This window comes from Bufo gargarizans, chromosome 10 (genome assembly GCF_014858855.1).
Source record: "Bufo gargarizans isolate SCDJY-AF-19 chromosome 10, ASM1485885v1, whole genome shotgun sequence".
NCBI lineage: Eukaryota > Metazoa > Chordata > Amphibia > Anura > Bufonidae > Bufo > Bufo gargarizans.
The window spans coordinates 2744869-2767095 of NC_058089.1; the positions used below are offsets into that span (position 1 = coordinate 2744869).

General features: G+C 49.5%; 1 protein-coding gene across 1 annotated transcript; it reads right to left on the reverse strand.

Moving 5' to 3' along the window:
- Positions 1-8678: 8678 nt before the first annotated feature.
- On the reverse strand, positions 8679-19004 carry CSRP3 (cysteine and glycine rich protein 3). Its single transcript, XM_044269414.1, has 6 exons — positions 18848-19004; positions 15421-15549; positions 13036-13204; positions 12601-12733; positions 9382-9475; positions 8679-8876 (listed from the first exon to the last, which is right to left on the reverse strand). The coding sequence occupies exons 2-6, from the start codon at positions 15530-15532 to the stop codon at positions 8800-8802; spliced, it is 585 nt and encodes a 194-aa protein (XP_044125349.1). The 5' UTR covers positions 15533-15549; positions 18848-19004; the 3' UTR covers positions 8679-8799.
- Between the last annotated feature and the right edge of the window lie 3223 nt (positions 19005-22227).

Genomic DNA, 22227 nt, shown 5'->3' on the forward strand with positions numbered 1-22227 from the left:
GGCACCCAGGGGTCCCCCTGCACTTACTAGTATGCCTGGGCGCCGCTCCGTTCGCCCGGTATAGGCTCCGGTGTCTCAGCTCCGTCTGTTGTACTTGACTGATTTTTTGTAAGAGGCGTGTCCCTTGCTGCAGCACTGGCTAATCGCAGCGCACAGCTCATAGCCAGTCTATGAGCTGTGTCCTGCGATTGGCCAGCACTGCAGCAAGGGACACGCCTCCTACAAAAAAATCAGTCCAATACAACAGACGGAGCTGAGACACCGGAGCCTATACCGGGCGAACGGAGCGGCGCCCAGGCATACTAGTAAGTGCAGGGGGACCCCTGGGCGCCGCTCTGCCCACAGATAGAGTTAGTTTTTAGTTTGTATACGAGTGAAAGGTCCTCTTTAATGTAACGGGGGCAGCGGCCTCCTTGCTTCAAGTCACAGTAACCACGCGCCTTCCCCACCCCTTCGCTGTGATTGACAGCGCTTATGCACGACAGTTCGGCTGGTTTTGCCGAACTGCCGGCTGTCAGTCACACCGAAGGGGTGGGGAAGGGGGCGTGGTTACCGTGACTTGAAGCGAGTAGGCCGCTGCCCCCGTGACATCAAGCCTGACTAGAGAAGCGCGCCCGGCAGGGGATTAAAGAGCTTTTTTACAGCTTCTGCTTCATCTGCCTGCAGGAAGAAAATTATCGTTACAAACACGCTGCCGGCTAGTCTCGGGTACTGCTGCTGGCTAGTCTCGGGTACTGCTGCTGGCTAGTCTCGGGTACCTGCCACCGGCTACTCTCGGGTACCTGCCACCGGCTACTCTCGGGTACCTGCCGCCGGCTACTCTCGGGTACCTGCCGCCGGCTACTCTCGGGTACCTGCCGCCGGCTACTCTCGGGTACCTGCCGCCGGCTACTCTCGGGTACCTGCCGCCGGCTACTCTCGGGTACCTGCCGCCGGCTACTCTCGGGTACCTGCCGCCGGCTACTCTCGGGTACCTGCCGCCGGCTACTCTCGGGTACTGCTGCCGGCTTGGGATGTTTGTTGGAGGTGACAGGTTCCCTTTAAGACCGCCTGTCTTCAAAACTGTCTTAAATAGGTGGATGCCCTCCCCCTTAATGTTTGAGAATCCAGGGGTGCAGCATATCCCCCATATGTTTCAACTGTCACTGCACTACCCACTGGAGGAGAACAAGTAAAACCCATACAATGACATTGCTTTATTCCGGCATCTGACACTCCACACATTCATCTCGTGAGACTAGGCAGAGGGTTTTTGTGCTATTGTTGTTTTTTGTTATGTTTTTTACATTGGATTATGGCAGATCTGTGTTTTGTTAGTTTTTTTTTCTATAACCGTCCAATAACCCAGAATATTTGGTAAGCCAGCGTCTGTCCTGTATTCTCTGTGCTGGGGCGCACACCATATGCCCCTATGTATATTAATAAATCATTTCTTACAATTTGACTGTGTTTTCCTTTACTATATTTTTTGCCCCAAATAATTGCCCTCTGATTACTTTCACTTGATGACGGGGCTGGATCATGATGGGAACGTCGTGTTCCCTTACGTCCTACCAGCAGCACAGATGGGTTAACTGCCCCTGTGGACTGGTAGGACCGGCGGAATTTTAATGAGCCCAAGAACCAATAAACGATCTTCAGCTCCCTGAAAGGGAGGAGATCACCCCCCAGCCCACCGTGTTTTTTTCTGTCCTTTGGACAGGTTGGACTGGCGTATCGCTCCCTTTTAGGGAGCTGAGAGTGCTAGGGGCTCCTTTCGTCTAGATAGGATCGCCCCGTTTTTTTGGCTCTCTTTCTTTGCCTTTATTTTAGGCTGATGGCGGCGATTTTTTGTACCTGGGGACCGTCGGGGGGTGGGGTGTCCCCTCCCCTCTCCTTTCAGTGTTTTCGGGTGTCCGTTCCTTCCCATCGCCGCATGCATGCGGCGCTATGGGCGCCGCCATCTTCCGGAAGTGACGCGCACTTTGTGCGCTACGTCACTTCCGGTTTCATCGCAGCGCGATCTGAGGTTTTTTCCTCATCTCCCTGATTAAAGTTGCTCCCCTATATACATCCTGGGATCCAGGATGAACCAGGGGAGCTATCTACAGCAGGCTGAGCCAGTATTTGGCTCTCTTCTATATCTGGGCTATTTACGATCTGGAACCCGCCCAGGGGGCGGGGCTTTCTCCTTTTAAGCGCCCAGAGCCTGTCATTCAGTGCTCTGGTTGCATCGCTTTGACAAGCTAGCTCCAGAGTTCCCTGCGCCTTGTGATATCCTTAGTTGTATTGCTTGACGTGGGTTTGTGTGTTCCTCTGCTGCAGCTCTATATTTCTTCTAGTGCTGGTGGGCCCCCTTAAGGTCTTGTTTCTCCACCTCCAATTTTTTTAGGTGTTATGACCTGTCTTTTCTTTCCAATTACAGACTATGGCTTCCCCCAGGGATCCGGATCAGCGAAAGTCTGGGGCCAAGAGGAAGCATTTGGCGTGTTTTGATTGCAACACGCCCCTAGACGACGGCTGTCCCTATTCTAGGTGTGAGAGTTGTCGCACGACATCCACGGAACCCACGATGCAGGAGATGTTTCAGTGGACGAAGACATACGTGGATGATTCCATTAAGGGAGTGGTGCAGTTACTCAATGAGAGGTTACCAACACCCTCTCAGACTCCCATGGATGTGGTCGCTCCAGTCGCACCAGTGGAAAGACCTACCCCCTGGTCTGTGGGGTCTTCTTCTGAGGAAGAAGAAAATACTTCTTGCTTTTTCCCTCCAGAAAAGACGCAGAAGTTACTTAAGTCCATCAGGTCGGGGGACCAGGATGTTGACATTGGGGAGTCCTCCGATCCCGCCGTTCGGACACAGCGTGTCTTCAGAGCGGATGAGACCCTTCTCTCTGTGATGCGCACAGAATGGCGCAAACCTGAGAAAGGCCCAGTTCTCACCAGAAAGTTTAAACTGATGTACCCGATGGCTAAACCCTTGGTGGAATCGTGGGGTTCCGTTCCCAAGGTGGACATGGCTATAGCCAAGTTGTCCCGGCGCACTCTAGTCCCCGCAGACGATGGGTCTAGTCTGCAGGACCCTCTTGATCGGAGGGCAGAGTGCACCCTTAGGAGGAGTTATGCGGCGGCCGCTGCCTCCGCGTCAACTTCTATCGCAGCCACTGAAGTGGCCACCTATTTACGCTCTAGGCTTAACCAGATCCAAACAGACGTGGACCAGAGCGTATCCAGGGATGATATCCTGGCAGCCTTCAAATCAGCCAACCTGGCTATGGACTTCCTAGTTGACTCCACCCAGATGCAGCTGAAGCTGGCCGCCAAAACTATGGCCTTAGTTTCGGCTGCCCGCAGACCACTTTGGCTGAAACCCTGGATCGCGGACAACGCGTCCAAATTCAACCTCTGTGGGCTCCCCTTTGAACCAAACAGGCTGTTTGGGTCCGAATTGGACAAAATAATGGAGGGGCTCTCCGACAAAAAGGGGAAGAGCCTCCCCCAGCAGCCCTTCCGGGGACGCCCCAGGCAGGGAAAGAGGCGCGAAGGACGCCCGGGGCAGCAATCTAGGCGCAGAGATTGGGGGGGACCGTCTCGTAAGTATTCGAGGCGCTCCCGTAAACCCGCCAAGGAGGCAAAACCCTCCTGACTATGGGCCTCCTCGAGGCTCTTGGATAAGCCCTGCTGCCCCTGCAGTGTCTCCTCTAGACTTTCCCATACCACTCCCCCAAACACCCGTGGGGGGCCGTCTCTCCTTTTTCAAAGACTCCTGGAGTCAGTTGATCGCAGACCCTTGGGTTCTGAACTTGGTCTCCGTCGGGTACCGGGTAGACTTTCTCTCTCTCCCACCAGAGAGATTCGTCGCTACACGAAACTTCGGGCCGGCCAAACAAGTGGTCCTGGAATCTTACATCCAGGACTATATCTCCAAGGGAGCCCTAGAGGAGGTGCCGGCAGGGGAGAGAGGCCTAGGCATTTATTCACCAGTGTTCCTGGTTCCCAAGAAGACGGGAGACCTCCGGATTATCATCGATTTGAGATTTCTCAATCGATTTATAAGGAAAACAAGGTTTCGTATGGAAACCATAAGGTCAGTCACCCATATCCTCAATCTCGGGGATGTCATGGCTACTCTGGACCTCAAAGATGCTTACCTTCACATCCCGATCCATTCCGCCTTCCGGAAATTTCTCAGGATCGCGGTCCAGATTTCAGGGGTTCGCAGGCACTTTCAGTTCACCGCGCTCCCCTTCGGAATCTCTTCTGCCCCCCTGATCTTCACCAAGGTGGTGGTATCGGTGGTGGCAGCATTGAGACTCCAAGGGCTGACTATCATTCCTTATCTGGACGATTGGCTTTTCATAGCCTCTTCAGTTCCGATCCTTACCCACCATCTTCAGATCGCAATCTCCTTTCTTCTCCGCCTAGGCTGGATCATCAACTGGCAGAAGTCGAATGTGAGCCCATCATCTTCAATCCAATATTTAGGATTCGTGGTCGACTCTGTGGAGATGTCCCTCCGGTTGACTCAAGAAAGGAAAGCGCGGATTCAGGACCTGGCAAAGGTCCTTCATGTCCCTCGTCGAGTCTCTATTCGGACTCTCATGAAGATGGTGGGGCTCATGTCAGCGGCTGCGGACGCAGTCCCTTGGGCGCTATGGCACCTCCGTCCTCTTCAGTCTTACACTTATGGAACGGCAGCCCTGCGGGGCTAGATTCCCTGTGCTCCCTGTCCGGTCAAACCCGGAATTCCCTCAGATGGTGGTTTCGACTGCCAGCAGGGAAGTCTATGACCCAACCAGTTTGGGTCATATTGACTACAGACGCGTCCCTTGTAGGCTGGGGCGCTCACCTGGACGGATCCCAAGTGCAGGGATCTTGGTCCCCCTTGGAGCGGCATCTTTCCTCCAATCTTCGCGAGATGCGAGCTATCCGGCTAGCCCTCCTTCACTTCGCCCCTCAAATTCGGGGCAAAGCAGTGAAAGTCCAGTCAGACAATATGACTGCGGTTCTCTATATAAACAAGCAGGGAGGCACAAGGTCATTACCCCTTCTATCAGAGATCGGGGTGATTCTTCGGTGGGCAGAGCTGAACCTTTCCCATCTATCTGCCGTTCATATCCGAGGTTCCCTCAATATGATAGCAGACCGCTTAAGTCGAGGATTACCGACCATGGAGTGGTCTCTGCATCCGGAGGTCTTCAGGCAGCTAGTTCACAGTTGGGGTATGCCAGAGGTGGATCTCATGGCAACCAGGTTCAACGCCAAGGTGCTGAGGTTCTGTTCCCTGTACCGGGAAGACAACCCCCTGGCGATAGATGCTCTGTCGATACCGTGGAGGTTCAGGCTGGCTTACATCTTCCCTCCTTTTTCCATGATACCGAGGGTATTGATGAAAATCCGTCAGGATCAGGCCTCGGTAATAGCCATCATACCGTTTTGGCCCAAAAGATCCTGGTTTACCCAGCTCATTCAGATGAGTCGGGGACAATACTGGAGACTCCCCCCGGAGCAGACCCTGGTGTCGTGGGACACTCACCTCTGCCCAGATCTGCACAGGTTCAACCTGACAGCCTGGAGGTTGATCAGTCCCTTCCCAACATAGAAGGGCTTTCCGAGTCGGTCCTGAGAACTTTGTCGCATTCCCGAGCAGAGTCTACAAACAAGGCCTACTCCAGGATCATGAGAATCTTCGTGGCATGGTGTGATTCCAAACAGGTGGCGTCTGCAGATCCGCCCCTTCCTGCGATACTACATTTCCTTCAGGACGGATTAGATAGAGGCCTATCTCCAGCTACCTTGAAGGTACAAATGTGTGCCATCTCGGCCTGTCTCAACAGGCCATACTCTCGGGATCCACTCATCAAACGCTTCCTGAAAGGGGCGGAAAGACTAAAGCCTACTATACTGAAACCCATTCCCCAGTGGGATCTTTCAGTAGTGCTCAGGGGTCTAGCATCTTCCCCCTTCGAGCCTTTGGAGGAGGTTGATTTCAAATATTTGACTTTAAAGATGGTTTTTCTTCTGGCTATAGCCTCAGCCAAAAGAGTTTCTGAATTGCAGGCTTTCTCTGCAATTCATCCATATATTATTTTTCTACAGGACAGAGTACTCCTGAAGTTTCTGCCATACTTCAGACCTAAGGTGCCTACTTTTCAGAATATCAACCAGGTAATCTCCTTACCAGTTTTGTTTACAGCCTCCTCCTCTGATACTCCAGCTAGAGATCCGCTGGATATTTCTAGATGCCTCCAGATCTATGTGGATAGATCCAGAGAGTTCAGGATAGATGAGAATCTCCTTATCCTGTTTGCCGGTAAGTCTAAAGGCCGTAAAGCGTCTAAAGCCACCATTAGTCGCTGGATCAAGGAGGCCATTAAGGAAGCTTTTGTCTCCCAAACCTTAGATCCTCCCGAGTTTGTGAGAGCCCACTCTACTAGGGCGGTCTCCACCTCGGTTGCGGAAAGAAGCCTTCTCCCCTTAGAGTTGATCTGTAAGGCGGCCTCCTGGAGCTCTGAGTCAACCTTCATCTCCCATTATAGGATAGATGCTAGGATGGCAGAGTTTTCGGCTTTCGGGCAGACAGTTCTTACTTCTGCCAGGCATGAGGACCCTCCCTAGGGGTTTTATCTTGCTATCTCCCCATCTGTGCTGCTGGTAGGACGTAAGGGAATCGTTAATTTCTAACGATAATTTGTTTTCCCTTAGTCCTAACAGCAGCACACAAATATCCCTCCCTAATTTACATCATACTTGTTAAAGACACGGTGGGCTGGGGGGTGATCTCCTCCCTTTCAGGGAGCTGAAGATCGTTTATTGGTTCTTGGGCTCATTAAAATTCCGCCGGTCCTACCAGTCCACAGGGGCAGTTAACCCATCTGTGCTGCTGTTAGGACTAAGGGAAAACAAATTATCGTTAGAAATTAACGATTCTCTTTATATATTAATTTATTAACTCTTCACTTACTCAACAACCTGAATATATTTGGGGGGACGTGGTGCCATCTTATAGTTGGTGAAGGTGGAAATATGCAATGTTATATTGGGTTAGAAACCAATGGGAAGCCAGCATTCAGCCTCACATGACCAATGGGGAGCCAGCATTTAGCCTCACTGGACCAATGGGGAGCCAGCGTTCAGCCTCACATGACCAATGGGGAGCCAGCGTTCAGCCTCACATGACCAATGGGGAGCCAGCGTTCAGCCTCACATGACCAATGGGGAGCCAGCGTTCAGCCTCACATGACCAATGGGGAGCCAGCGTTCAGCCTCACATGACCAATGGGAAGCCAGCATTCAGCCTCACCTGACCAATGGGGAGCCAGCATTCAGCCTCACATGACCAATGGAAAGCCAGCATTCAGACTCACCTGACCAATGGGAAGCCAGCATTCAGCCTCACCTGACCAATGGGAAACCAGCATTCAGACTCGCCTGACCAATGGGAAGCCAGCATTCAGCCTCACATGACCAATGGGAAACCAGCATTCAACCCACATGAGCAATGGAAAGCCAGCATTCAGACTCACATGACCAATGGGAAGCCAGCATTCAGCCTCACCTGACCAATGGGAAGCCAGCATTCAGATTTACATGACCAATGAGGGGCCAGCATTCAGCCTCACATGACCAATGGGAAGCCAGCATTCAGACTCACCTGACCAATGGGGAGCCAGCATTCAGCCTCACATGACCAATGGGAAGCCAGCATTCAGACTCACCTGACCAATGGGGAGCCAGCATTTAGCCTCACATGACCAATGGGAAGCCAGTATTCAGCCTCACCTGACCAATGGGGAGCCAGCATTCAGCCTCACATGACCAATGGGAAACCAGCATTCAGACTCACCTGACCAATGGGAAGCCAGCATTCAGCCTCACATGACCAATGGGAAACCAGCATTCAACCCACATGAGCAATGGAAAGCCAGCATTCAGACTCACATGACCAATGGGAAGCCAACATTCAGCCTCACTTGACCAATGGGAAGCTAGCATTCAGCTTTACATGAACAATGAGGGGCCAGCACTTAGCCTCACATGACCAATGGGAAACCAGCATTCAGGCTCACCTGACTAATGGGGAGCCAGCATTCAGCTGCACATGACCAATGGGAAGCCAGCATTCAGCTTTACATGACCAGTGGGAATCCAGCATTCAGCACCACATGACCAATGGGAAGCCAGCATTCAGCCCCACGTGACCAATGAGGAGCCAGTATTCAGCCTCACGTGACCAATGAGGAGCCAGCATTCAGCCTCACCTGACCAATGGGAAGCCAGCACTCAGCCCCACGTGACCAATGAGGAGCCAGCATTCAGCCTCACCTGACCAATGGGAAGCCAGCATTCAGCCTCATTTGACCAATGGAAGGCCAGCATTCAGCCTCACCTGGCCAATGGGAAGCCAGCATTCAGCCTCACCTGACCAATGGGAAGCCAGCATTCAGCCTCACCTGACCAATGGGAAGCCAGCATTCAGCCCCACGTGACCAATGGGAAGCCAGCATTCAGCCTCACGTGACCAATGAGGAGCCAGCATTCAGCCTCACCTGACCAATGAGGGGCCAGCATTCAGCCTCACATGAGCAATGGGGTTCCTGCGTTCCGACACACACGACCAGTGAATCCTGTGAATAGACCTGGCATGTGCGGCAGTTGTAGACCGCTAACTCTAGTTCACATTCAGAAAAAAAAACTTTATTTCCAAACTTTATTGTCAAACATTCCAGAAGCGGTCCGATCTATAATGGGAGTATTTCCAGAATCGAATTTCTTCAAGTAATTTGAACGTTTCTCGTCGTAAACCATGAGGACGCTTCACCCTTCTTTCTGCTCCACCTGCGTCAGGCCCCCAAATCCAATTCCTTTTGGACCAAAGTTTTTTGCGTAACAAACTGGAGAAGAAGAAAGAAGGAAGAGACTATTATTAATGTGATCATCGGTGTGAGCGGCCGATACCCAGCAATAATCAAGAGCATGCTAGGAGTTGTAGTTGAAGGTCCACAGGTTGCTCGCTGCCTTTTCTCTGAGACCAATGTCACACGGATCTTTAAAGTGAAATGTAGGAGGCAATAACCGTGGCTTGGTGCATTTCTGCAGACATTACAGTGGGAAATACCTTAGTAGAGCCCCCGCCAGGACGTGGGGGGCATGAGCGTACCTCTGCTTGGTATGGGAGGCTCAAGCGGCATGGCAATGGGAGGACAGTATCACAGAATGGAGGAGACCGGGAGAACAGACTGCAGCTGACACGCTCAAACCTATCCTGTGTAAAATGACCACTAATGCAAGGAACAGAAATCTCTAGGGGCCGACAACCTGAAAAGGAACTGTTATGGTGGTGCACCCGGCGGACCCTCAGGACACTCCTTGTAACGATATATATGAAGTATCTCTGACCTTTACAGTAGATTTCTCCGTCCTTCTCTGTGACGGTGGTGGAGTCCAGGCTTTTCCCACAGATTGCACACCGGAAACAGGTTTTATGCCAGGGCTGCGAAAAAAAGATCATAATTCAACACCTTAAAGATGCCGTCACCTAATCTGAGCATTTTAGGCCGCTCAGATCAGGTTATACAGGGAGTGCAGAATTATTAGGCAAGTTGTATTTTTTAAGGATTAATTTTATTATTGAACAACAACCATGTTCTCAATGAACCCAAAAAACTCATTAATATCAAAGCTGAATATTTTTGGAAGTAGTTTTTAGTTTGTTTTTAGTTTTAGCTATTTTAGGGGGATATCTGTGTGTGCAGGTGACTATTACTGTGCATAATTATTAGGCAACTTAACAAAAAACAAATATATACCCATTTCAATTATTTATTTTTACCAGTGAAACCAATATAACATCTCAACATTCACAAATATACATTTCTGACATTCAAAAACAAAACAAAAACAAATCAGTGACCAATATAGCCACCTTTCTTTGCAAGGACACTCAGAAGCCGCCATCCATGGATTCTGTCAGTGTTTTGATCTGTTCACCATCAACATTGCGTGCAGCAGCAACCACAGCCTCCCAGACACTGTTCAGAGAGGTGGACTGTTTTCCCTCCTTGTAAATCTCACATTTGATGATGGACCACAGGTTCTCAATGGGGTTCAGATCAGGTGAACAAGGAGGCCATGTCATTAGATTTTCTTCTTTTATACCCTTTCTTGCCAGCCACGCTGTGGAGTACTTGGACGCGTGTGATGGAGCATTGTCCTGCATGAAAATCATGTTTTTCTTACCTTGCAGACTTCTTCCTGTACCACTGCTTGAAGAAGGTGTCTTCCAGAAACTGGCAGTAGGACTGGGAGTTGAGCTTGACTCCATCCTCAACCCGAAAAGGCCCCACAAGCTCATCTTTGATGATACCAGCCCAAACCAGTACTCCACCTCCACCTTGCTGGCGTCTGAGTCGGACTGGAGCTCTCTGCCCTTTACCAATCCAGCCACGGGCCCATCCATCTGGCCCATCAAGACTCACTCTCATTTCATCAGTCCATAAAACCTTAGAAAAATCAGTCTTGAGATATGTCTTGGCCCAGTCTTGACGTTTCAGCTTGTGTGTCTTGTTCAGTGGTGGTCGTCTTTCAGCCTTTCTTACCTTGGCCATGTCTCTGAGTATTGCACACCTTGGGCTTTTGGGCACTCCAGTGATGTTGCAGCTCCGAAATATGGCCAAACTGGTGGCAAGTGGCATCTTGGCAGCTGCACGCTTGACTTCTCTCAGTTCATGGGCAGTTATTTTGCGCCTTGGTTTTTCCACACTCTTCTTGCGACCCTGTTGACTATTTTGAATGAAACGCTTGATTGTTCGATGATCACGCTTCAGAAGCTTTGCAATTTTAAGAGTGCTGCATCCCTCTGCAAGATATCTCACTATTTTTGACTTTTCTGAGCCTGTCAAGTCCTTCTTTTGACCCATTTTGCCAAAGGAAAGGAAGTTGCCTAATAATTATGCACACCTGATATAGGGTGTTGATGTCATTAGACCACACCCCTTCTCATTACAGAGATGCACATCACCTAATATGCTTAATTGGTAGTAGGCTTTCGAGCCTATACAGCTTGGAGTAAGACAACATGCATAAAGAGGATGATGTGGTCAAAATACTCATTTGCCTAATAATTCTGCACTCCCTGTAGACTGTTTGGCCTCCATTACAATGGTACCTCCAAGAGTCTGTGTCCCTCATCGAGATCGTGAAAAATACACTTTATAAACCTATGCAAATTAGCTTTGGCAAGTGCCCAAGGGCGGCGTTACTGCCGCAAGTGCCCAGGCCCCTCGGCGATTTGCCCAGAAAACCACACCTCTGGCCCACCCTTCTTATCTACTATCACGTCCTCCTCTGCCTGCCAGATCTTGCGCGTGCCCTGCTCCAGGGTTAGCCCGCACATGCCCACTGCTCTGCCCGTTATAAGCAGAGGAACCTCTAGTCATATTGCGCATGTGCCGGTCTTTGGTGTGAAATCCAGCCGGTGGAAGTGACCAGCGACACCCAAAGACTGGAACATGTGTAATATGACTAGCAGTACCTCTGCCCAAGTGCAGGCCAACCGCGGAGCGGCGCATGCACGAGATCTGGGAGGCAGAGGAGGACGTGATGGTAGGAAAGAAGGGCGGGCCAGAGGTGTGGTTTCTGGGCACATCGCCAAGGGGCTTGGGCACTTGTGGCAGTAACGCCGCCCCTGGGCACTTGCCGTAGCAAATTTCCGTAAGTGTATTTTTCACGATCTCGACGAGGTACCATTGTAATGCCAAACAGTCTATATCCTGGGCCAAGCTATGTGCGAGTAGTGGAAGCCACATTCGAAACACCATCAACAGCTCCCATTGACTGATGTAAAAAGAAACTTGATGTGCAAAAACGGGCTCCCCAGGAATAGAACCATTTTCCAGGGGTCTTCCATGGTAACGGGGTTACCCTAACACATAATGGTGATGGTGAAGGCAGCCTGCCCTGTAGGCCCCGGGATGTGGGTGTGCAGCCGCCCTGTAAGCCCCAGGATGTGGGTGTGCAGCCTGCCCTGTAGGCCCCGGGACGTGGATGTGCAGCCTGCCCTGTAGGCCCCGGGACGTGGATGTGCAGCCTGCCCTGTAGGCCCCGGGACGTGGATGTGCAGCCTGCCCTGTAGGCCCCGGGATGTGGGTGTGCAGCCTGCCCTGTAAGCCCCAGGATGCGGGTGTGCAGCCTGCCCTGTAGGCCCCGGGATGTGGGTGTGCAGCCTGCCCTGTAGGCCCCGGGATGTGGGTGTGCAGCCTGCCCTGTAGGCCCCGGGATGCGGGTGTGCAGCCTGCCCTGTAGGCCCCGGGATGCGGGTGTGCAGCCTGCCCTGTAGGCCCCGGGATGTGGGTGTGCAGCCTGCCCTGTAGGCCCCGGGATGTGGGTGTGCAGCCTGCCCTGTAAGCCCCAGGATGTGGGTGTGTAGCCTGCCCTGTAAGCCCCGGGATGTGGGTGTGCAGCCTGTCCTGTAGGCCCCGGGATGCTGGTGTGCAGCCTGCCCTGTAGGCCCCCGGGACGTGGATGTGCAGCCTGCCCTGTGGGCCCCGGGATGTGGGTGTGCAGCCTGCCCTGTGGGCCCAGGGATGTGGGTCTCCCCAGTCAGCATCGGACACTCACCAATCCGCCTCCCATCACTTTCTCAGCAGCGTAGACCGATTTTCCACATCTAGGACATTTTTCCGTGGTGCCGAACTTCTGTGAGAACTTGGAGGTGTGTGTGGTGGTGGGCGAGCCGCGGGACGGATGTGTCCTGTGAAAACACCCGGATTTAGCTGCACATTCTCCAGATTTAAACTCAAAGGCCTTTGAGAAATAAAACCGTCTTGAGCACTGACACATTGTAGCAAACAATCAGGACGGGAAGGAGAGTTATGATGAGCTGTTTATCTCTCAGAAGATTGTGTAGACTGCATCCAACTGTAACAAAACCTCATGAGTGAGAAGCATTAGGTTGGGAGGGGAATTAAACAGGAATGTTATTTATTGACAGCAAGCAGAGATATTGAAATGAAAATATATAATGCACAATGTGACTAAGGAGATTGTACTCACTGAGCAGCTTCAATCCCAAATCTCTCTCCTGTGTCGGTGCTCAGGCAGCCGGCACCTTGTCCAAAGCCATAGCCCTTCGGTCCGTACTTTCTCCCATAACAGGACTTGCAGTAGATTTCAGATTCATGTGCAGCGACCGTGGTGCTGTCCAGAGCCTTCCTGCAAACCACTGCAAAACAGCACAAAGATACAGCAACCGGGTGTTTAGGCGGGTGTCAGCCAACATTTCCAACTTGTAAAACGTATCATTCAAGGAGCAAAAGAATCTGCTGCCAATATATAAAACAAGGGTGATCCGACTGCCCCAAATCGTGGCTCCTAACAAGTATATTTGACAGATGCCTATTCCTTCAAGAACAAAGCTAAATACAAGATCTGATTTATCCTGTATTATACTCCAGAGCTGCACTCACTATTCTGCGGGTACAGTCACTGTGTACATACATTACTTATCCGGTTCCAATCCCAAATAACATCCTGTATTATACTCCAGAGCTGCACTCACTATTCTGCTGGTGCAGTCACTGTGTACATACATTACTTATCCTGTACTGATCCTGAGTTACATCCTGTATTATACTCCAGAGCTGCACTCACTATTCTGCTGGTGCAGTCACTGTGTACATACATTACTTATCCTGTACTGATCCTGAGTTACATCCAGAGCTGCACTCACTTTTCCCAGAGGGTTCAGCTCTGCAGCCTGCACAACTCTCTGTACTATTATATGGCGATATAAGTTCTGTGTTTCGTGTGCCCTTCTGTCGCCCTTGCACTGAACACTACATGAAACCCAATATGAAAATGGCCTTAAGCTGTGGTCTCACAGTCCAGGACACGGTGCTCCCGAGATAATGTCCAGGGTCTGAGAAGTCAGCCTCTATTTCTGTCCTCACAACCAGCGCACATTGTGACTCATCCCGGGGTATCTGGACTTGAGGACATCTGCCAACCCTGCGGCGGCTGGAGGGACGGAAACTTTGACGGATAAATCATGGTTATTCTTGGAAAAGTCTGGGACAATTTGCTTTGACAGATGCAGGGATCCCACTGAAGTGATATTGTCAGAATATCTCTGAGGCTTGTCACCTGGCACCCGCAGCCCCCACAAAAATTTCAAGAAGCTCAGATACGTGAGAGAGGGCGGAAGCCAAAAACATGTCTGCAGCCCGTCCTCGACAGAGTGCCGAAGCAACAGAAAATATACTCCGCCTTAACGTGCTTGAATACGACACGGTTGCATATATCTTAGCGCCGCAGGGGGCGGTCACATCCTTGCTTTTGCAGTTGAGAAATGTTTATTATTACACTTTGCTCGGAGGTGCTGACCGTCTCTGGCTGCTCCCTCCTCTAGCAGGGCTTGACTTTTATCCTATGGCTGGCTCTGCTAAGGTGGATTTCAGGCTACCATAAAGTCCAATGGACAGTGCAGATACACTGGAGCCTCCGGTCATACACAGGTCCCGATGGAGCAGAGGTAGACCTAGTGGCAACGCCGTAGACAAAGGACAACAGGTAAATGGTGAACCTGGAGCCTCGTGTTAATAGTGGCAACGCCGTAGACAAAGGAAAACAGGTAAATGGTGAACCTGGAGCCTCGTGTTAATAGTGGCAACGCCGTAGACAAAGGACAACAGGTAAATGGTGAACCTGGAGCCTCGTGTTAATAGTGGCAACGCCGTAGACAAAGGAAAACAGGTAAATGGTGAACCTGGAGCCTCGTGTTAATAGTGGCAACGCCGTAGACAAAGGACAACAGGTAAATGGTGAACCTGGAGCCTCGTGTTAATAGTGGCAACGCCGTAGACAAAGGACAACAGGTAAATGGTGAACCTGGAGCCTCGTGTTAATAGTGGCAACGCCGTAGACAAAGGACAACAGGTAAATGGTGAACCTGGAGCCTCGTGTTAATCAAAGAACTGATATAAAAATAGGATTTACATTCTGCTCTATACACAGGACACTACTCGGTACTCACACTCTGCGCCCTCGCTCTGCAGTCCCCAGTGCCGGTGCTATGCGTTCACGTCATTCATTACACCCGCGCGGAAAACTCGCTTGTGTGAAGGGGGCCTAGGACCTTAGAGACAATAGGGTCCTGATGCAAAAGCAAGGCCGGCTCGCTCCACATAACCGCCCACAGGATCAGATGGCGCTCTACTGCTGGCATGCTGTATAGAATCCATATACATGATCTATCCACGCACCCAGCACCCATCTCCACCCAGCAGGACTGCATTATTGTTCCTCTATATCACTTCCTATAGTCCTGCTATAATACCCCCCCCCCCCCCACCCCAGGGTATCTAGCCATTGATGCCACTGCTGACGGCTCAGCACTTTAAGAAATGGTTCAAAGATTCAGTTCTTTACTTCCGTACTCACTGCATATAAAACATGGCTTGTGGAAGCTGCGTCCATTGCACTGGATCTCCTCTGCGTGGTAAACCGTCTTCTCACAAGCTCCGCACTTGGCTCCTCCACCCAGATTTGCCATTGTCCAAGTATAAAAGTCTGGAATGAGCGCAGAGAATAAACTATCGTCCAATACAGAGAGAGTAGGATTCTGTGATACATATCTGTACAAGTCTCTGCTACATGGAAACCATCAGCGCGGAGGCTAGCTACTGGTGCAAAGAAATGTTACTTTTCCCAGTGGAATGATAAAATTCCTAAATACAAAATACATAAAGGGGTTTTCTGGTTTTATGAATATAGGGGGAGATTTATAAAAACTGGTGTAAAGGAAAACTGGCTTAGGGTTCTTTCACAAGGATTCCAGCAGGCTGTTCCGTCGCTGGGACTGCAATCCGGACGCAAACAGATGCATTTTTCAGATGCGGGTCCGTCTGACAAATGCATTTCAATACTGGATCCGTCTTTCCAGTTGTCATCCGGAAAAACAGATTCGGTATGTACCTTTTTCACATTTTTAAAGCTCTGCGCAGACCGCAAAACCGGATCCGTTTTTCCAAAACACTTGGGGCCGGATACGGCATCAATGCATTTCAATGGAAAATAATGCAGGATCCGGCATTCGGGCAAGTGTTCCGGATTTTTGGCCGGAGAGAAAATACCACAGCATGCCGCAGTTTTCTCTCCGGCCAAAAATCCGTAAGAGGGACTGAACTGATGCATTCTGAACGGGTTGCTCTCCATTCAGAATGCATTAGGATAAAACTGATCCGTTTTTTTTTTCTGGTATTGAGCCCCTAGGACAGAACTCAATACCGGAAAATAAAAACGCTAGTGTGAAAGTGCCCCTAGTTGCCCCTTTTTTTTTTTTTTTTCAGAGCTCCTTTGGAAAATGAAAGGTGGGATCTAATTGGTTGCTGTCGGCAACTCAGACAGTTTTCCTTTACAGTTTTGATAAATCGCGTATAAATGAAAGGTTTTGCTACTTTCTAACAGACTTTGCCTTTTAATTGTGGAGTAATGTTGGTATATTAGTTTGCTGTCAGTGAATAAGGACCCTTGTTTCCATTCAGAGGCAGGGATCCTGTACACAGCTAGCCCTGCTCTCAGCAGAGAAGTGGACACTATTGTATCCAAACAGCCCAGACTTCAGACTGATACATTGTAGCAAATTATCAACTGATCATGAGATCCAGGAACATGGTTCATAACAACAATAAACCTTTATGTAATCACAGGATTAAATGAACATAGATAATAAAAGCGGAGGGCATCCATGCCAAAGAAGTGCCATGCCGGTGGTACAGTTAACACTCAGAATATAGCTCGCCATATCACAACCATAGGGCAGATCATGAATAAGACGGTAAGTACGTGCCTGAAATAAAGAAACTGGATTCAGCTTCCAATAAAAGCCCTGACCTTTTCTTCCAAGCAGTAAAATCCGAATATAACCCAGTGCGCAAACAACGTCTACGTGTTTTGGATGATGGATTCGAGACCTTTACCGATGACGTCATAAGTAAGGGTCTGAAATCCATAATCCGAAAGCGTAGCCTTTGTTTGTGCACTGGGTTATATTTGGATTTTATCGCTTTTATTGGAAGCTGGATCCATTTCCTAATATTCCCGATTCCAGGCATTTCCGCGCTTTCTAAGTGACTATAACAGGTGAGAGCTGCTGTCGCTTTTTCTTCGGACTGGGTAAGTACATGTTATATGCAACTAGTGAACATAGGTGGCCATGCAGACCAGTAAATGACTCCACTCTACACCAGTCCTGCTCCCAGATGAGAGGTGGCTACTAATGTATCCAGTCTATGACAATAGGAAATAAATACATGGCCAGCTTGCTACAATGTATCAGTCTACAGTCCAGGCTCACAGAGCACCGTCTAGACTGCAGACAGTTCTATTTGCTTCTCGGTTGGCAGCAGGACTGGCTGTGGACACGGTTACTGCCTCTGAGTGTTCTCATTCACTGACAGCAAACAAATATCTTGAAAATAGACAGTAATTGAAACAAACTGCAGCCGAACCACAACTGCAAGGCTAGGTCTACACGACGACATTTGTCACGCGACATTTTGTTGCACTAATGTCGCGCGACAATTTTTATAATGGCAGTCTATGGTGTCGCACTGCAACATGCGACATGCTGCGACTGCGATGCGACAATCGCAGAAAATCCATTCGAGATGGATTTTTCTGCAACTGTCGCAGTCGCAGCATGTCGCATGTTGCAGTGCGACACCATAGACTGCCATTATAAAAATTGTTGCACGACATTAGTGCAACAAAATGTTGCGCAACAAATTTTGCGCCTATTTGTCACGCGACTTTTTGTCGTGCAACAAATGTCGTCGTGTAGACCTTGCCTAAGAGCCAAAATCTGCTCTATAATGAAAACTGTTCTGGGTCATGGTTGCCAGAACCCAATTGTACATGCCAAAATAGTCCGCACCGCCGGCACCAGCCATATAACGGACCAGCACCGATACTGCGTAATAATGTTCAATTCAAGTCTGTGTTGTAAGGGTACTTTTACACTAGCGTTTTTGTTTTCCGCTATTGAGTTCCGTCACAGGGGCTCAATACCGGGAAAAAACTGATCAGTTTTATCCTAATGCATTCTGCATGGAGAGCGATCCGTTCAGGATGCATCAGTTCAGTCCCTCTTACGTTTTTTGGAAGCAAAAAATACAGCAGCATACTGCAGTTTTCTCTCCAGCCAAAAATCCTGAACACTTGCCCGAATTTCCGGATCCGGCATTATTTTACATTGAAATACATTAATGCCGGATCCGTTTATCCGGATGACAATCGGAAAGACAGGATTCGGTATTGTAATGCATTTGTCAGACGGATCTGCATCCGAATCCGTCTGACCAATGCCTCCGTTTGCGTTCCGATTGCCAGATCCGTCTGACAAATGCCTCCGTTTGCATCGGATTGTTCGGGCGATGGAACTGCCTGCCGGAATCCTCTGCCGCAAGTGTAAAAGTAGCCTAAGGAACCACAATTCACAAAGGATTTGGCCAGACTATAGCGTCTGAGAATTATAAATTGCAACATTTGCGTTGTATCCGTTATATCCGTTATATAATTTTACAACCACGTAGGGACAGATGGAAGAACCTACAACTGGGTTTGTTAGACACATAGATCTGCATGGGAGCTGTATACACAAAACAGCAGCAGGAGACCTTCTCCTTTAAATCACTACAATTTGCTAAGTTGCCTTATGGTAAATATTAGACTCATTTGAAAATGCCTTTAACTTTAAATAAAAGAAATTAAGTTGATGGAAATTGTAATGTAAATCTGCGAGAGACGAGAAGCGACCGGAGTACATTGTAATAATGCAGAGAGGTCCAGATGCCTCCCAGACACTCACCGCTCCGCGAGCAGTCCCCTGGAGAGAGCGCCGGCACTGGAAGGTCTGGACACGTTCCTGGACCCTTTAAATCCCCCGGAAAGAGCTTTCCCTGGGTGATGATTGATGAAGAAGAACATCTCTGAAATCAGCCGGCCAAAAATAGCGCCTGATCAACCCCTGGATCTAAGGCCGCCAGTGAGGGGAGCCAGATAACAATGCCTTCTGGAATTTCACTCAGGAGCAGAGCTTTCCAGAACAAGGGGGGCTCAACTGGTCTGCCCCCACCCCACACACAAACCACACATGGGAGTTCCTGCAGCAGAGAAAGAGTTAACAAAGAACCACCAAAGGAAGCAGCCACAATGGTGCAGAGGATGACAGTATACTGAGTGGTGGGATCCCTAACAGTCCTGTACCCCAAGTGTCAGTATCCTGCACCCCAAGTGTCAGTGTCATTATCCTGTACCCCGAGTGTCAGTGTCATTATCCTGTACCCCGAGTGTCAGTGTCATTATCCTGTACCCCAAGTGTCAGCGTGATTATCCTGTACCCCAAAATGTCTCACTGTCCTGTACCCCAAGTGTCAGTGTCATTATCCTGTACCCCAAAATGTCTCACTGTCCTGTACCCCAAGTGTCAGTGTCATTATCCTGTACCCCAAAATGTCTCACTGTCCTGTACCCCAAGTGTCAGTGTCATTATCCTGTACCCCAAGTGTCAGCGTGATTATCCTGTACCCCAAAATGTCTCACTGTCCTGTACCCCAAGTGTCAGTGTCATTATCCTGTACCCCAAAATGTCTCACTGTCCTGTACCCCAAGTGTCAGTGTCATTATCCTGTACCCCAAAATGTCTCACTGTCCTGTACCCCAAGTGTCAGTGTCCTTATCCTGTACCCCGAGTGTCAGTGTCATTATCCTGTACCCCAAGTGTCAGCGTGATTATCCTGTACCCCAAAATGTCTCACTGTCCTGTACCCCAAGTGTCAGTGTCATTATCCTGTACCCCAAAATGTCTCACTGTCCTGTACCCCAAGTGTCAGCGTGATTATCCTGTACCCCAAAATGTCTCACTGTCCTGTACCCCAAGTGTCAGTGTCATTATCCTGTACCCCAAAATGTCTCACTGTCCTGTACCCCAAGTGTCAGTGTCATTATCCTGTACCCCGAGTGTCAGTGTCATTATCCTGTACCCCGAGTGTCAGTGTCATTATCCTGTACCCCGAGTGTCAGCGTCATTATCCTGTACCCCAAGTGTCAGTGTCATTATCCTGTACCCCAAAATGTCTCACTGTCCTGTACCCCAAGTGTCAGTGTCATCATCCTGTACCCCAAGTATCAGCGTTATTATCCTGTACCCCAAGTGTCAGCGTCATTATCCTGTACCCCAAGTGTCAGCGTCATTATCCTGTACCCCGAGTGTCAGTGTCATTATCCTGTACCCCAAGTATCAGTGTCATTATCCTGTACCCCGAGTGTCAGTGTCATTACCCTGTACCCCGAGTGTCAGCGTTATTATCCTGTACCCCAAGTGTCAGCGTCATTATCCTGTACCCCAAGTATCAGTGTTATTATCCTGTACCCCAAGTGTCAGTGTCATTATCCTGTACCCCGAGTGTCAGCGTCATTATCCTGTACCCCAAGTGTCAGTGTCATTATCCTGTACCCCAAGTGTCAACGTCATTATCCTGTACCCCAAGTGTCAGTGTCATTATCCTGTACCCCAAGTGTCAGCATGATTATCCTGTACCCCAAGTGTCAGTGTCATTATCCTGTACCCCAAGTGTCAGTGTCATTATCCTGTACCCAAAGTGTCAGTGTCATTATCCCGTACCCCAAGTGTCAGTGTCATTATCCTGTACCCAAAGTGTCAGCATGATTATCCTGTACCCCAAGTGTCAGCGTCATTATCCTGTACCCCAAGTGTCAGCGTCTTTATCCTGTACCCCAAGTGTCATTATCCTGTTACCTGTATGCAAGAGAGTGTCATTGTGTCAGTGTCATTATCCTGTACCCCAAGTGTCAGTGTCATTATCCTGTACCCCAAGTGTCAGTGTCATCATCCTGTACCCCAAGTGTCAGTGTCATCATCCTGTACCCCAAGTTTCAGCGTCATTATCCTGTACCCCGAGTGTCAGTGTCATTATCCTGTACCCCAAGTGTCAGCGTCATTATCCTGTACCCCAAGTGTCAGTGTCATCATCCTGTACCCCGAGTGTCAGTGTCATTATCCTGTACCCCAAGTTTCAGTGTCATTATCCTGTACCCCAAGTGTCATTATCCTGTTACCTGTATGCAAGAGAGTGTCATTGTGTCAGTGTCATTATCCTGTACCCCAAGTTTCAGTGTCATTATCCTGTACCCCAAGTGTCAGCGTCATTGTACCCCAAGTGTCAGTGTCATTATCCCATACCCCAAGTGTCAGTGTCATTATCCTGTACCCCAAGTGTCATTATCCTGTACCCCAAGTGTCAGTGTCATTATCCTGTACCCCAAGTGTCAGTGTCATTATCCTGTACCCCGAGTGTCATTATCCTGTACCCCAAGTGTCAGTGTCATTATCCTGTACCCCAAGTGTCAGCGTGATTATCCTGTACCCCAAGTGTCATTATCCTGTTACCTGTATGCAAGAGAGTTGGAAACAGCCTTACCCCTCTATAAGAAGATGACATATTCTTTTCAGTTACATGTGGGGGGATATTGCGTGCAATAAATAAACATTTCTGCCATATTCTTTAGTAATTTTGCATGTTATAGTCACATAACAGTTCAATTTAGGAAGAGTATCCACCACAGCAGGGTAAAGCAGTAATCCACAGCAATGGGCAAAGTATGTGAGATAATGTGCACCTGGGACTGTTGTGGAATGCCAGTGAGGGGGGTCTATAAGGTATTGCACCAGATGGGCGACACATGGACAACGCCGTATGCTGGTGGGAAATGTCACTGGCAGTCTGAAGCCATGCTCCCTGGGTGAGGATGTGATGGACATTGCAGGTGAGCTACACTGGAGACATTGTGGATATACTGTACTGTGAGTTAAATGGATTGCCCTCTATATGTTGTGAAGAGCACTGGGGTTACCGTGCCAGTTGTGAGGAGCACATGGTCCTATTATGCAGGTGATCAGCTATGGTGAGAGCACATGTCTATGAAACAATAAACAGTGCCCTGTAGATCCAGAGTCAGCAGTAGAAAAGGCTGGAAGGCTGCTGAGCTGGAAAGAGAAAACCAGTTTACGGAGCATCTGTCAGCAGATTTGTACCTGTGACGCTGGCTGCGCTGCTGCATGTGCGCTTGGCAGCTGAAGACATCTCTGTTGCAACAGCTCAGCCACTTTCATAGGTACAAATCTGCTGACAGATGCTCTTTAACCCTGCGTGGTAGTTAGCTAGCAAG

What these genes read in the sequence shown, in the direction of transcription:
- CSRP3 (XM_044269414.1), bottom strand. Translation starts at nt 15,532, where the DNA reads ATGGCAAATCTGGGTGGAGGAGCCAAGTGCGGAGCTTGTGAGAAGACG. An exon ending in CAAGCCATGTTTTATATGCA is followed by an intron (nt 13,205 to 15,420) that starts GTGAGTACGGAA and finishes GCTGTTTTGCAG; the next exon opens with TGGTTTGCAGGAAGGCTCTG. An exon ending in TTTGGGATTGAAGCTGCTCA is followed by an intron (nt 12,734 to 13,035) that starts GTGAGTACAATC and finishes GTGTTTTCACAG; the next exon opens with GACACATCCGTCCCGCGGCT.